The sequence below is a fragment of the Artemia franciscana genome, chromosome 7 (genome assembly GCF_032884065.1).
Source record: "Artemia franciscana chromosome 7, ASM3288406v1, whole genome shotgun sequence".
Lineage (NCBI taxonomy): Eukaryota > Metazoa > Arthropoda > Branchiopoda > Anostraca > Artemiidae > Artemia > Artemia franciscana.
Window position 1 is genome coordinate 29,814,590 of NC_088869.1, and position 14,776 is coordinate 29,829,365.

At 36.0% G+C, this 14,776-nt stretch overlaps 1 protein-coding gene across 6 annotated transcripts in view; it reads left to right on the plus strand.

The window, feature by feature from the left end:
* LOC136029137 (synaptosomal-associated protein 25-like) overlaps nt 1–14,776 on the plus strand; it is a 100,192-nt gene that overhangs the window by 46,089 nt on the left and 39,327 nt on the right. For all 6 annotated transcript variants that reach the window (XM_065707228.1, XM_065707227.1, XM_065707226.1 and 3 more), the window contains one exon: nt 8,389–8,506. In XM_065707228.1, the coding sequence (XP_065563300.1) occupies nt 8,389–8,506 (118 nt within the window). The remainder of the gene's footprint in view (nt 1–8,388; nt 8,507–14,776) is intronic.

The following is a 14,776-nucleotide window of genomic DNA, read 5'->3' on the forward strand; positions in this document are numbered from 1 at the left end:
AGGGAAATTGGAAGTTCTATTTACCTGTTTAAGTCAGAGGCAATACTATAGCGTTGCCATAAAAGTATTAATATTTATTTTTTCCTTTCTCCAAAGGCAATTAATATGGAAGGAGTGGTCGTATAAACTTCGGAGGAGGCTCTTTCGATTGCTAATTAAAAGTTGTAGTGCCCTTTTTAAGCGTCAAAGTTGATTGGAGACCAACAAGTCATCCCCACAGCGTTTTTCCCAAAACGCATCCGATCAGAGTTTTAAGATAGTCATTTTGTTCAAAATTAGTTCAAATATCACACATTATGCGTCCAGGTTTGACAACCCCCCTTACAGTCCCCGGGGCAAGGACTGTAAGCTGTATAAGTTGCCCATTGTCAAGATATAACTGTAAGGTTTTTATGGGGAAGGTGATCGAATAAACTTTGGAGGGGCTTGTTCAATTGAAATTCAAAAGTTCCAGTGCTTTTTTGAAGATTAATCCAGCTTTTCAACAAGTTTCTACCGAATGAGTTGTTACCGACTTCAGCGCTTTAAAAAAGTTTCTTATTCCTTATGTCCTGTTGTGTTTCAGCATCACATTTTAAAGAATTTTGATAAAAAGTCCAACTTTAGCATAAAGAGTGAGATTTTGAGGATTTAGACTAAAGATTTAACATAAAAAGGTGAAATTTTGGGTAGCCCCCTCGTATACGAAATAATTTTTGTTTGTTTAAGTTTTAATGTTACTCCTTACTTTCAGCGGAAAAAAAGTTTTTTTTTATTTAATTTCTTCTTCTTTTTTCAAAGCGTACCCTGACCTAACCAAGATATGATGTGGGCCACGAGTCCAATAAACGCACGATTTATTTCTGTACTGTTTTTTTTCTTCTTCTTTTTCTTACCAATAATTCTTCCCTTTTTGATATTTCCCTTTTTGATTTTCCCTTTTTGACATTTGAAAGGAGTCTGTCAAGGTGGCCTTACCTCACCGTCTTTATTTAATATCTCTGTTTTACATGCCCAAAATTATGTCAATTTTAGTTGTATTTACCGTGGATTTAATTTGTCGTCAATGACATTTGTAGATCACATTTTAAATTTAAGTCATACTTTTAGTGGATGTGAAAACGCGTCTAATCAGCTTTATAATGAATATAAAGATATTGGGCTTTCTTTCAATATAGAAAAAACTGCTGTTGTAACTTTCAATTTTAAAGAGACAAATGGCCCTACTTTTTTATCTTCAGCTAATTCTCAAGTCAACCTTTCTCAAAATTAGTTTACCTTGGAATACCTAGTGGAAAAAAAAAATGAAAGAAACTGTGAATTTATCCCTTGAAAATTTGAAGAAAAAACTGAGAACTGCTTATTCTTCAATTGTATCTAAAATTAAACACGTACATAAATTAAATCTTGCGAAAATTTATAATAGCCTAGTTGTACCCCATCTCCTTTCTCTTTGTCCGGTTTGACAGTTTTTTAGTGAACCTCAGAAACCATCTGTTCGTAGAGTATATTTTCGTTATGCTAAATTGCTTCTCAGTTACCCTCCTTGGACCAGAAATAGTTACTTAATGAATAAATTCCGCCTAGTTTCGCCTATATGTGTTATTGATAAAAGGCTGCATGATCTTCGTTCTTCTATGTCGATAGTATCTCATCCTTGGTCTGCATTATTTATTTGATTGTCTCTTTGTTTTGATTTGATTTGTATTCATTTATGGCTTATTTATTTTATTTTTTTATTGATCCATCTTAAGGGTGTTTTGCCCTCTTTTTGGAAAAGATGGGTTATAAGTAAATTGAATTGAATTGTAAATTGGTTGATGGCTTCTCGCTTTTTCAGTTTTCTGCTTAAGAATTCAGATATTGGATTGCAGGTACAATTTTGGGCACGATTTGATTGTTTAGTCAAAATTTTCGATGATCAGCATTTTTGTTGATAAGATCTTAATAATAATTCTACTAAAGAAACTCGGGTGGACGGAGACGGGTATTATTGTCCACGTGGATGGTAATTCTGCATAACTTGGTTTACTACGTGGCTGAAGCCATCATAACCTCCACAGTACCTTCTTTGATGTAGAAATGCATTTGTATACGAATGTTAAAATACATTAGAAATTTTTTTGAGGAAAAGAGGAAAATTATCATTTAAAATCGGTGAAAACAAAGCTCCTGGTAGTATTTGTCCCCCCTATCCCCCAAGAATTCAATGGAAAGGCCCATTATGCCCTGCTTAGCCTTTTCCCCCTCTGTGCCGGTAGGCATGGGAATACAGTATTTATACTACATAGAAAAAGATTGTAGCGATGAGAGTGATTCTATTAGCACCACCTCTCAGTACCAATAATAAAGCTGTAGACCAAACATATTCCTGGGAATCAAGAGTGATTAAGTAAAAATTTCTACCTCCCCTTCCTTCCTCGAAGCTCATTCTATATTTATACGAAGGTTTAGCGAGAGTTAGGACATTTGGGCATTAAAATGTACTCTGTGAGGCCCCTGATCCTCGCCACTCCTTCATATAGTTGATGTATACTTACACATCACTTCATATAATTACGAGGGAAATCAGTTTAGTTAAGTGAAGCTTCAAAATAATTATTGGAAATGTTTTGTGTAATAAAAAGGGAGATATCTCCCCGCAGCACCCTTATACAGGCTTAGTCTAAATGAAGGGATATGATAGATTAACTCCTATCCCCCCTAGACCCTTTCCTATATTTATTCAAAGGCTCATGAAGAATTATGCTATTTGGGGATTGAAATGGGCTCTTTCAGAAACTGCCCCCAGCCTACACAATGACCCACCGCCGCTCCTTTATAGTAATTGAGGTGCAATTGTGCGTCACCTAAGATAATTTCATGAAAAATCATTTGAACCAACCGAGTTAAATTGAAGAAAAATGTCCACATTAACAATTTATCTCGTATGTACTATCTTGTCCAGAATTGAGACCATCCAGCCTCTTTCCTAAAACTGTTTTTGATATCTGGTCCTTTCTGGCACGTACACAGGGGGGGGTGTCGCCCCCCCCCGAAATTTTGTGAAATGTTTAATTTCCCCATGTTTTTTTTGGGATTTCTGGCAATAATAGGACATTTATTAAGAATCTAGATACATGTGTGAAGCCTTTTTATGGGATATTACAGCATGCAATTGTCTAGTGGTCACTGCCCAATTATATGCCCAATACTTTCTACCTTCTTTGAAGTAATTAGCGATTGTACTCTTATTTATATTGTAAAGAGAGTTTGCTTTCTACAGCAAAATAGAACTATCCTTGATATTAGGGCGTTTATCCCCCCTTTTCAGGATAACGTACAGCTTTTAATGGATCAATTTTTGGAAACTATAATTTTTCATTCAAATCGACGTTTTTGCAATAGAAGAACTACTCCCCACAACACCCATATTGCATTGTTAATTTCTCTTTCAGTGGGATATAATAGATTAATCACTGGTTCTAAATGGTTATGAACATAAGCTGAGCCTAGAACGTGCTTTTGAGGTTTCAGTCTTCTTCCTTTCATCCGCTACAATTCTACAAATTTAAATTAGTCTGTGTTTTCCGATACACGTGCTTATTGCATTTATTCAGTTACTAAATAAAAAAAAGTGCTACTTTATATCTGCTTTTTCGAAGGTTCTGCCCCCCCCCCGAAAAAAAATTCCTGCGTACGTGCCCGGGTCCTTTATATTGTCCCTTAGGCCATCTGATCGACCTTTTCAGGTTTCTTTGCACTTTCACTTGGGCTGCTCAATTTTGCGTGTGGAGGAATTTTCTATGGGGAGGAATTTTACTGCCTCCCGTATATTGCATTAGTTTCTTGTACAAAAACTGCTTCATGGGATACACCATGTTGAAAGTTTCGAGGGAGGTCCTTAACTCGATTGTTGAGGAACACCTCAGATTGAAAAACGTCTGATAATGAATCATTGCGAAAACTACCGAAGAACTGATTTGGTGTAAAACGAGCTAAGTTATGACCCAATGAAAAAAGAAAAACAACTGATGAAAAGAGATGGGCCTTTGGTCCATTTTCTCAACCTCCTGTCAAATTTTTACCAGAAACTTCGACGTTTTGCACCTTTTTTGATGTGAATCATGCAATCGTTTTTAGTTCATGAAAGTCGAGGTGCAAAGTGAGCCTGTGGTCTATCCAACATTCCTCCCTCACTCCCCAACCTTGGTCAAATCAGAATCACACAAGCATTTTAAATACATTTAATTTGTGAACCAAAGTGATTATAAGACTCCTCGTCCTACCTAAAACTTTTTAACAGAAAAATAAAGATCTCACACTTTGTTTGAATCGGAACAACACAATTTTTTTTAATCTGTATTGTTAAAGGAACATAAGCTGTCACTAAGTAACTTGCTTTAGTGTCACGTTACTGACTCCGTTACACCTTCCCCAGCACCAGCTTCACTGCAGAAAGGTGCTGTAGGCAGACCTAGTTTTCACCAATCGACTTGAAATTTATGGGTTAGTATCTGGGCCAATGGGACATTAAGTGTTGGTTTCACAGGCGTGCTCTCCTTTTCCATCCTTTGCACGAAGGAATTCAAATCTGCTTGAAACTTAGGGTAATGGTTCAAATCTGCTTGAAAATAGGGTAAATTATCCTGAGCCAAGGGACTAGAGCAGAGGGATTCTTAGAGGTGTTTGCTTCTTCTAATCCCCACTTATTTTTCGAACTGAAGTATCCACATTTAGTGTTGAGCCATAATTTGATTAAACGATATATCAATATTCTTACTTTCGATAATCGATAATCGATATATCGATTTCGATATATCTGATATAATTTTTGCTCACATTAACTTTAGGGTTTGGCAAAATCAATTGCGAAATTTGCAATTAAAGAGTATTTGGCACCTTTTTCCCCAATTTTGAATAAAATAAAAGACTTCGATTATATGAATGAACATTACAAAAACCCTGATTTAGAATTAGTCGGGTTCAGGATAAAGAAAAATCTTTCAACAATGCTGATGAAAACGGCCATCTCAAAATTTTTGATCGGATGATTTTAGGAAAATTGAACGTGGGAGGGAGGGGTATCTAGTTGCCCCCTGATTGTTTTGGTCACAAAATGGGGATCTATAACTGTTATTTATGTTTAAGCAACTCCTCAACGTATCCGGTATCTTTCTTCTGGCAAAAATTACTAAACTTCACATTTTTGGAAGCTAGAAACTCTTGCAGCAGGATTTTCTTATATACCGGATCTGATGGTGCAATTTATATTAAGATGCTTTGACTTCTTAGGGGCCCCACCCTATCTAAAAAAATCTATGCAAATTTTCTTACAATTTTTTTCAGGTAGCCTTTGATGGTACACATGAAACTTGATGAATTTTACATATCTGTGGTCAGTATAAAAAGCCAATTAATTTGATGTATCTGTTGTTTTCAAAATTCCGTGTTGTAGAGCTTTGGTTGTTATCGGACTTAGTTTCTCCATACTTATTTTATGGCAAGTTCGTATAGGTATTTCTGAGACTCATATTACAAGACTTCCAGGACTTGAGCGGATCCGTTTTTCTTGGAATTAAAGACTCTTTACTGAAAATATGAAGAGTCGTGGCAGATGCAGCTGCTGACGAAGCTTGCTTTGCATTGACTGCTAAAACTCCGTCAGGTGACTTGGCTTGAATGAAAAAAATGGTTTGATTCTGTTGTGGCTGAATCACGGGGACCTTGACGGCACCTGCATCTGTTCATACAGATTCCAGTAAGGTCTAATCCGTGTCTCTCGCTATTTTACTCTCAACTTGGAGATGATTGGCAGGGGTAATATACAATTTCTAGAAAAGCAGATTGAGGTATGTAGCAATCGTGACAAGTGTGATCTGAGCAAGCCAAGCCTTTCGGAGGCTCTCAGCAACATTTGAGAGCCCACCCTCACTAAACGTAGTTTGAGAACAGGCTATGCCAACATATGCATACAGCTGTACATGCTGTGTATCAAAATATATGAGTTAGGGGGTTGAATACATTGTTCTTCTTCTCGACTATTTGCGAAACAATTTTCTACGCTGGATCTTTTCTGCTGGATGTTCACCGATAGATACCAGAAAAAGCCGGAGTAATATAGTTGTCGATATCGATATCTAAGTTTCGATATCGATATTTGGTCCGCTATATCGATATATTGATATCGATATCTAATATTGACCAACAATATCCACATTCAATTGGAACAGGGTAGTCAGCTACATACAGCCAAGGCGATGCTAATCGAGATGTGTTTAGACTGTTGACTTATATAGCATAGCGCATAGGCATCTTCATGCTTCGGTTTTGCCTGAACTTCTCTACAATCGAGTGTTTTGTGAGTATGAGCAGTGAATCACGCTGAACTTCAGGCTCGAGGAGCTCTGTACTTTTTCAAATTGGTCTGTCTTTTATACGTTTCCGAAATTTGTCATCATGGCAGTGGTTAAGCAACGATTATAAGTAATAGTTGCGATGCAATGGCCTAATTTTGTAATTATTGGTAAAGTGTTTATTTCGCAATCATTTGATTACAGAAATTTAATCAAAGGTTTTTTTCACTGATAAACTTGATCGCAATGTCGTAATCTGAATTGTTGATATCCCGTTCCACTGACAGTCAAAATCATGAAAATGCTGTTTTATTGACTGTCGGCATCGTGAGCAGATGATGTAGATTTTGAATTTGGCAACTTGGCTTGGATTATCGATTTTTGCAGTTTGAAAGTCTCTGATTGCGACCTTATAGATTTGGAGGTTCAACACTTTCCAATTCGTAAATCCAGTTTTTTAAATAAGTTTTACAAAACGTCTTTGTTCCACTGATAGTTCTGAATCTTGTTTGAATAATCTGGTTTGTCAGTAGAAAAGGTTTCAAATTGTTCTTACCGTCAAATACATTGTAAACGAATAACAGGTTATACGTGTTGAGGCATAATAATGTAGCCTTAGCCTCTAATTGGTGTGATTTTAGGTACAACAGCATAGATTGGATTACGTTTTTTGCTTTAAGACAAATAATACAGCATTAGCTTGTAAACGTGATGCACTCTAGGATTAACAACACTTATTGGCTGTCAGGAAATACTTAATAGAGTTTGTTTTAAGAACACATTCTTTTGAAATCCTCTTTAACTTATCAAGGACAGTGAAAATGAAACATGATTACTTGAATTTTACTCAGCGACATCTTCAAAAATTACGAGAAATTGGGAACTCGAATTATGATTAAAAAAAGAAAATGCATCTATATGCAGGCATGCGTGTTTTGGTAGTGGTGTGTGTCAAATAACAATAGTAAAAAGAAACATGGGAAAAATATCAGGCCAAGATTAAAGCATACGACACCAACCAGCTTAAGAATGTAGAGCTTTCCTTTGAAAGTGTAGTTGTCTATGGCAATCTACAGATTGTTAAATGTTTAATTTTTATGGACATAAAGAATTGTCAAATTTAACTAATTCATTTTGTTTATTTATTTTCGTGATTCAACGTAGCAAAACTGACAAAATTTACCGCAACTCTAAAACTTCTCTAGTTGCGAAGCAACTAAGCGAAAACTCATAGAAAATCGCGGTTTTCAGGGATGAATAAATCTAAGATGGGTCCAGGGGGCGAAAAAGTTATTATTTTTATGTTCTTGGTTCTTTAAGGGACATGTCAACATTTTTTTTTTAACAAAAGTAAAACAGTTCAAAATAGGGATGATACCTTTTTATTGACAGTGAATAGATATAAAATTATTTAACTGGATATTTCGAACACATATACAGTGTTCATCATCAGCAGTAAAATCATCATCAGTATGTTTTACTGCTGATGATGAACACTGTATATGTGTTCGAAATATCCAGTTAAATAATTTTACATCTATTCACTGTCAATAAGAAGGTATCATCCCTATTTCTTCGAAGTTATCTACGTTTTTTTTTCGAAAGAATAATTGTCGATAAAGGATTAAAGATGCGACGTGTTGACAGCTACAGGTTTTAATCAATGGCATAGAAACAAAACCATGTTGCTGTTGCGTCATTTGTGTCGATTGCGACAACTAAAATTTGCCTTGACAGTTCAGGCTGCGACAGTTCAGACGTATATCTTGATTCACTTAACTTTCGCCTTTCACTTCTAACAGTACAGAATACATGGTCTTATGTCATTATCTAATTTCAGTAAAATGGAGCAAATTGTTCAATTTAACAGCTCTAACTTTGGTTTCATAAACTTTGCTGTCTATTATAAGCTCGAGTAGAAGCCAAATAATGAGAAAACAAAGTATTTCTATTATTCCTGTTGAAGAACAGCAATAGTCTAAACGTGGCAAATATTTGTTTTTCTTTGTAAAGAAACTTTTTCTCTTTTATAAAAAATATTAATGGCTGGGACCTTGATTCATTGTCGTTACAGAGCAATTGGACAGAATCGAAGAAGGAATGGACCAAATCAACTGCGATATGAAAGAAGCCGAAAAGAATTTAGAAGGAATGGAAAAATGTTGTGGTCTCTGTGTTTTGCCCTGCCAAAAGTAAGTCAAAACATCCCTATTTATTCCTTTATGTGAAAGGTTGCAAATACCTAGAAGAGGTTTGATATAACAAAAAAAATATATTATAAATATTATGCATCATCCAAACACATGTCTTTACTTTCTGTGTCTTTTACCTTTGGATACTTTCTATTGACGATTTTCAATACCTAAAGAACACAGGAGTACACCAGTTTGATGCTTAGGATGTAGGGGAGGGTATAGGATTTTCCAAGGAAGGGAAGAGGTAAAAAAATATGAATAAAGTGTAATTTACAGACCTTAATATGTCCTGACGGGAGAGGGGGGCTTCAATGCAGTCAAAAGCGAAATTTCATCCTCTCTCCTGTTCTCCCCACTATTTTTGCTGGTATTCTAAAATGAATAGCGAGTGTTATATCAAGAAGTCTGGCATTATTTATTTTATTTGATTTTCCTTTTCAGTATCAACGCTGTCGTTATATTTTCTTTAATCATAAACAGTGAAAACTGACATTTTGGTGTGATAACTAGATATAGATAACTAGATTTTTTTATAACTAGTTTGATAACTAGAAGTTTGCAAATAATACATCTTTCATATTATTTCCTATTATGATACCGTATCCTTTTTGGAAAAGAGAAATGTCCCGAAATTCAGTTTTGGTACAGATCCTTCAATGTTTGTCAAAGTTTCCACTAATGAGTTGAACTCATAATTAGAATATGAATATGCCCTAGTTATCTGCTTTTCTTCTCTCTATAGCTCTTGTCTTGGTTACTTCATTTCGAAAACTCAGAGCTGAGAGAGGAAAAGTTACTCCCTCTTCGTTAAATTGATTGAGTCTTTCCTTTAAAGTATCTCATAATTATTCAAATACTGATTTTCTAAGGTGTGCTTATTCTTCTCTAGATCAGTGAGATGTAAAGACTGGATCTGGGTTTGTTATAAGGTAAATCTGGTTGGGTGAATTTGGGCTAAACTAAGTATGCAATGTTTCTAGCAATTTTTGTGAAAGGGCTTATGAATTATCTTGTCGCGCAAAAACATCGAAAAGATGTAACTTTTTACGTAAAAGAAATCTTGGAAGCGGCTATAAATGTTATCGTCGCTATTATTGACAATTCATAACAACATAAAAGCGCCTGATGGTAAGTCTTCTTTAGCCCCACTGTGTTCAGAGCTTCACTTTTTACTCTTTACCATGAAGTTCTCAATCCTCTAACTTTTCCCACTCAATTGGAGTGCTACCTGCTTTTTGCTTAGCCCCAGATCAATTGTCCGAAGGCTCAGTGTTTGGCAACTTATTATGCTTCATCCTTTAAACGTTGCATAATCGTCATAATTTTCCTTTTGTTATAACCCTAGAATGTGGGATTGAACTCCATTTTCCAAACAGCTTATTGCTTGACAGGGTCATTCAATCGAACACCTAAGCCCATCCTTAAAGCTACTCTTCTCGAAAACATCCAGCGTATTTTCCTTAGCTTTTCCAAACGCTCACCCTAAATTCTTAAACTCTAAATTCTCTTAATCTCTCGAAATTGATTCGTTCTGCTAACATTTCGTTTTTACCTTGGACATTTCAAATCGTCTTTGTGATTAAATTCTAAAAGGGTTTAACCTTATCATTTAATAGCTGGTCCATATAAACAGGGATTTAAGAAAAAAAAACGGATACTATTTAAATAAAACAGTGAAAAAAAATAATAACAAACTTAAGTAATAAAAATCTAAGTTTTATGATTCGACGCCAAGGAGTCTTTGTTAACGAGGAAAAATATTACACTCTAATTGAATTAAAAGCAACATATGAAGAAAAAGACAAAAGAAAAAAACAACAAACATATAAATAAAATTCATATTTTAATAACCTCCAATATTGCCTCAAAGATAAAACTGGCAAGCTATAAGAGTGAAATAGTTAAAAGAAGCATGTTATGTCAAACAGTTCGTGGTAACGAACTGTCAGAAAGGAGCGACTCGGCAGTAATGATATACATCCAAAGAATTAACTTGTTATGCTGACTCCGTATTAACTTGTTATGCTGAAATTATATAAGACTCATTAAGTTTAGTGTTCGTATCAAAAGCTACGAGCTTGAAAAATTTTTTCTTGATTTTCGAAGGGGGGGACACTTCCGAAAATTCAAGGATTCTTAAGAAAAATCACACTGTCAGGTTCAACGTATCAGATTACCCAACTGTAGAGGTTTCAAGCTCCTATACGCAGCGTATCAGAGAACCCCAGCTGCAGTGGTTTCAAGCTCCCACATGCAATAATGTGAAACTTGGCAGAAGAAGCATCATGGATGTAAGGTTATTTTTTTTCCCAGGGTGATCGTATCGAACCAACTGTCCTATAATATTGGGAGGGGACTCATTCACTCAAAAATATTTTAAGTTCTAGTGCCCCTTTTAAGTGACCAAAAGATTCAAGGGCAACTAGCCCCCTCCCTCGTCCCTTTTTTCCATAGTCGTCAGATTAAAATTATGAGATAGCCATTTTGTTCAACATAGTTGAAACGTCCCCTAGCTATGCCTTTGCGTGTAACATGACCCACACAGTCCTTGAAAAAAGGACCAAAAGTTATTAGTTTTTACCATATAGATAGTATTTTTAATTGAGAAGTATAGACACATTTTTCAATGGGAGGAGAACCTCCACTAGGGGGAATTTTCCGCGGTCTAGAATTTCCTCTGGGGAAGGAAAATTCGGGCGGGGGTGAACTTTCCATTGGAATATTTCAAGCAGAATCGTCTGTGACATTTTTTTTTTGGGGGGGGGTTCAGTTGTGATGCTATTGTTTGGGGTATTTTTCACGTGGAAGGGACTTTCAACGTAGGTTCGTGGAGCGAGGGAATGTTTCTTTTAGGGGGAGCCGGATTTCTCAGTATTATTTGAAAAACGATTCGGTATTAAATAGTAAAAACAATGATTTTTCAACTGTAAGTAAGGCAACATTAAAACTTAAAGTAAACAGAAATTTCTCCGTATATGAAAGGGGTTGCCTTCTCCTTAAAACCCCTTCTTTTCGCCAAAGTTTGATTTTTTTTTTTCTAAATCGTTAATGACGACTTCTTTGACACAAGGACCGCTTAATTAACGTAAGAAGTTTTCTAAGTATTTAAAGAACTTATTATGCAGAGCGAGTGATTAAGGAGGGGGTAACCATTCTCTTATACGGAATAATTTCTGTTGTTTTTTGTGTTTTTGGATACAGATTGCAATGAAACGTTCTGAATAAGTTTAAAACAAATATTAATGAAAGTTTCAAAAACATACGTTCAAAACATTTTCGACTCTGTTCTCGATTGTTTTAGCAAAAATTACGATTGAAGTGAAGGTTCTTTTATATTTCCTTGCATGTATAGACTTCTTAAACATCGGAAAGTAAATGATTATTTGGTATATATATATCTTGACCTAGTTATGAAGAAAAAATGTATTCTCATGCAGAAAGAAAGATTATAGGGTCAATTTTTTGCTGTAGACTAAGGTTTTTATTGTGTCTCCAATGTGCTTGGCTAATCTTAATTTGCAATTATTACATAACTGAGAACTGAGCGTTTAAAACTTTATTGGAATATAGTCTCGGCAACTCCCAATATTTTCCTTCAATACAACTTTCCACCACGTAGTTTTACGTTATATATCTTGCAATTTTCTTATTTTTCGATATTAAAGCAACCATTTGATTTTTTGACGTGGGGGGAGGTGTATCAGAACTCTTACAGGATAATCCTAAGCTAATACACATATGTTTAATTTAAGGATTTTTGTTGGAATATTGGCTTTCTATTGGTTAAAAACTGATTGGTTGAATTTTTGGTTCTGAGACCCAATATAACCACACATTTTGTTGGAGGGGGAAGGTGCTGGTGGAACCGGACATGCATACAGAAAAATTTTTGCCCTTGATCACCTTACAGCTGTAAGTCCTTGAGCCAAGAGGAACCTAATGTGCCAAAAGTTTTTTGGAGGCACAGGTCCAATCAAAATAGGGAGGTCTCATTAGAGCCATTTTTTATCAACCCTAATGCACACGATTATTTGACTCCCCTGGAAATAGAGCCAGACGGGGGTAAACAATCATTCATAGTTGGGGCGTTGGCTCCCTAATATGGGGTCAAAAATAGTAAAAAGAACTTGCAGTTAAAAGAAACTTAAAGTCGTAAATATTCGGCCAAATGGAAACTAATGATGGAAATTTGAAGCATGCCCTCCTTTCCCCCCGACTAAATGTGCAAAAAAAATTTCCAATCAGCTCTGAGCCTATAAATCAAGTCATTTATTTAAGAAAACAACAATACACAAGAAAAAAAGATAGAACAAATTTGTGTTCTCCGGGAAAAGCGCTTTTTTCCAACGAAGATTGGGGAAACCTCGGATAGATATTTCCTGTTCTGCTATAAAGTTACATAAAGGATCATGCCTACCTTTTTTCTCTTCTCAATGGTCTACCATCCGACAAAGCACATTGCGTGATAGTCGAATGTGCCGATTGGGAAACAGCTTATCATCTAGAATGTACTACCCGAATCGAAATGCTAGAAAGGTTTTCATAGTTCAATTGGTTAACACTCCATTCCTTTGAGGGGGTATCCCTTTCAAATCCTAGTGTGAACAAAAAATCTTCAGATTATAAAGGTTCCTTTAGCAAAAAAAAAACACCTTGAAAGAAAAAGAAATCTCTTAAAGTATTACGTAACATCCTACGTGTGTGTCTTCCTCCGTTACAAGCGGGGATTCCCCATGGGTCCGGAAGAAACAAGTTATGTGGGAATGCGTCATCCTTAACTGGTAAACATTCTCTGTTACGTAAGAAGTAAAGAAATCATGAAGGAAAACGTCTTGAAGAAAAATATTTTAAAAACGTATTGAAATGCCTCTAAGAAAAATTTCTTAAGAACATCTTGAAACGCCTTGAAAAATATCTCGAAGAAAACTGTTAAAAAAAATGTCTTAAAGAAAAATGTATTAAAAAAACGCCTTGACATGTCTTGAAACGTGTTGAAGAAAATGTCTTAATAAAATTCCCCGCTTGACTAGTGGACTCTAACTTACTTACTTACTTAGACCCTCCTACGCCTGGGGGCGCATAGGGCAGTGACGGTGGACTCTAACCCATCCTACTATGTAACAATAAAAAAACTATGATGTAACGACCAAACCCTATTACACAACAGCCAAAGTAAACAATCCCTATTGCGCAGTTAAGACCTGTATCTCTTAGAAAACATTCCCTACTACGTAACATATGCCCGCATGGTTTCTTATTACGTAGATGCACTTCTCAGTTAAAGGTGCGTTATAGTATCGCGCAGGTGTGCGTAATAATGTCTTAAGGTGGAAGCAACTCTAGGTTTAAACACTATTGGCCATTTTAAATTCAAAGGGCTGTCACTGCTCACCTATGGGGAAAAAAGAAAAAGAAGAGACAGAACAGTCATATCACCCATACTAAAATGCGATTTTTCTCTGTTCCTTGAGCTGTAAACCTAACTAAAGGGACCACGGAAAATTATTTGAAATTCTTAGAATTTGAATTCCCTGGCATTTTGGCCTTCTTTCGGCAAAAATTGATGTTTTGTGACACAAAATGGGGGGTAGCGGCACTTTGTTGTGGTATCTCTTTTGTTCATTAGAAAGAGCCTAGATAGTCCAATTTCAGTTCAAAAAAACCTCTCCCGATATTCTACAGCCATAGGTTCGAAACGATCACCCCTGGGAAAAGGGATAAAAAGGAAACATTATACACGTGCTGCCCATGCGGAAAGTGATTTTCCTTGTTGTTCAAGGTGGGGGACTGCAAGTCTCCAGGTTCAAGTTTTTGGCAATGGTAATTTCAATGGTGTAATTTTTGTTTCGATTTGGCGTCATCTTCGATGCCACTTATTACGCTATTTAATCTGAATAATAGTTATTATTTCTGAATAGGAGTTCTTTGGAATTTAGTTGGCCCTGGTCAGTAAATCCATGGGCCAAGAGGAACAATGAACAAAACAAATTTTCTGAGCATAGCCCCCCCATACAAAAAAATGGGGTCAGAAAAAAGAAAAAAAAATAAGTCTTTGGGCTAAAAGTTTCCGAGTGCAGAAGGAAAAATTAAGAAGAAGATTGGTTCCCCCCCGAAATAGGTCCAGCAGAAAGTCAACAAACCTTATATTTCATGACCACTTCATCGAAACTGGTAGAGGTGGCTTACTCGTTAGAAATTTAAAGTTCGTATGCCCTTTTTAAGAGCTGAAAGTGTGTTGAGGGTAACCAGCGTCCGTGCCATGCCCTT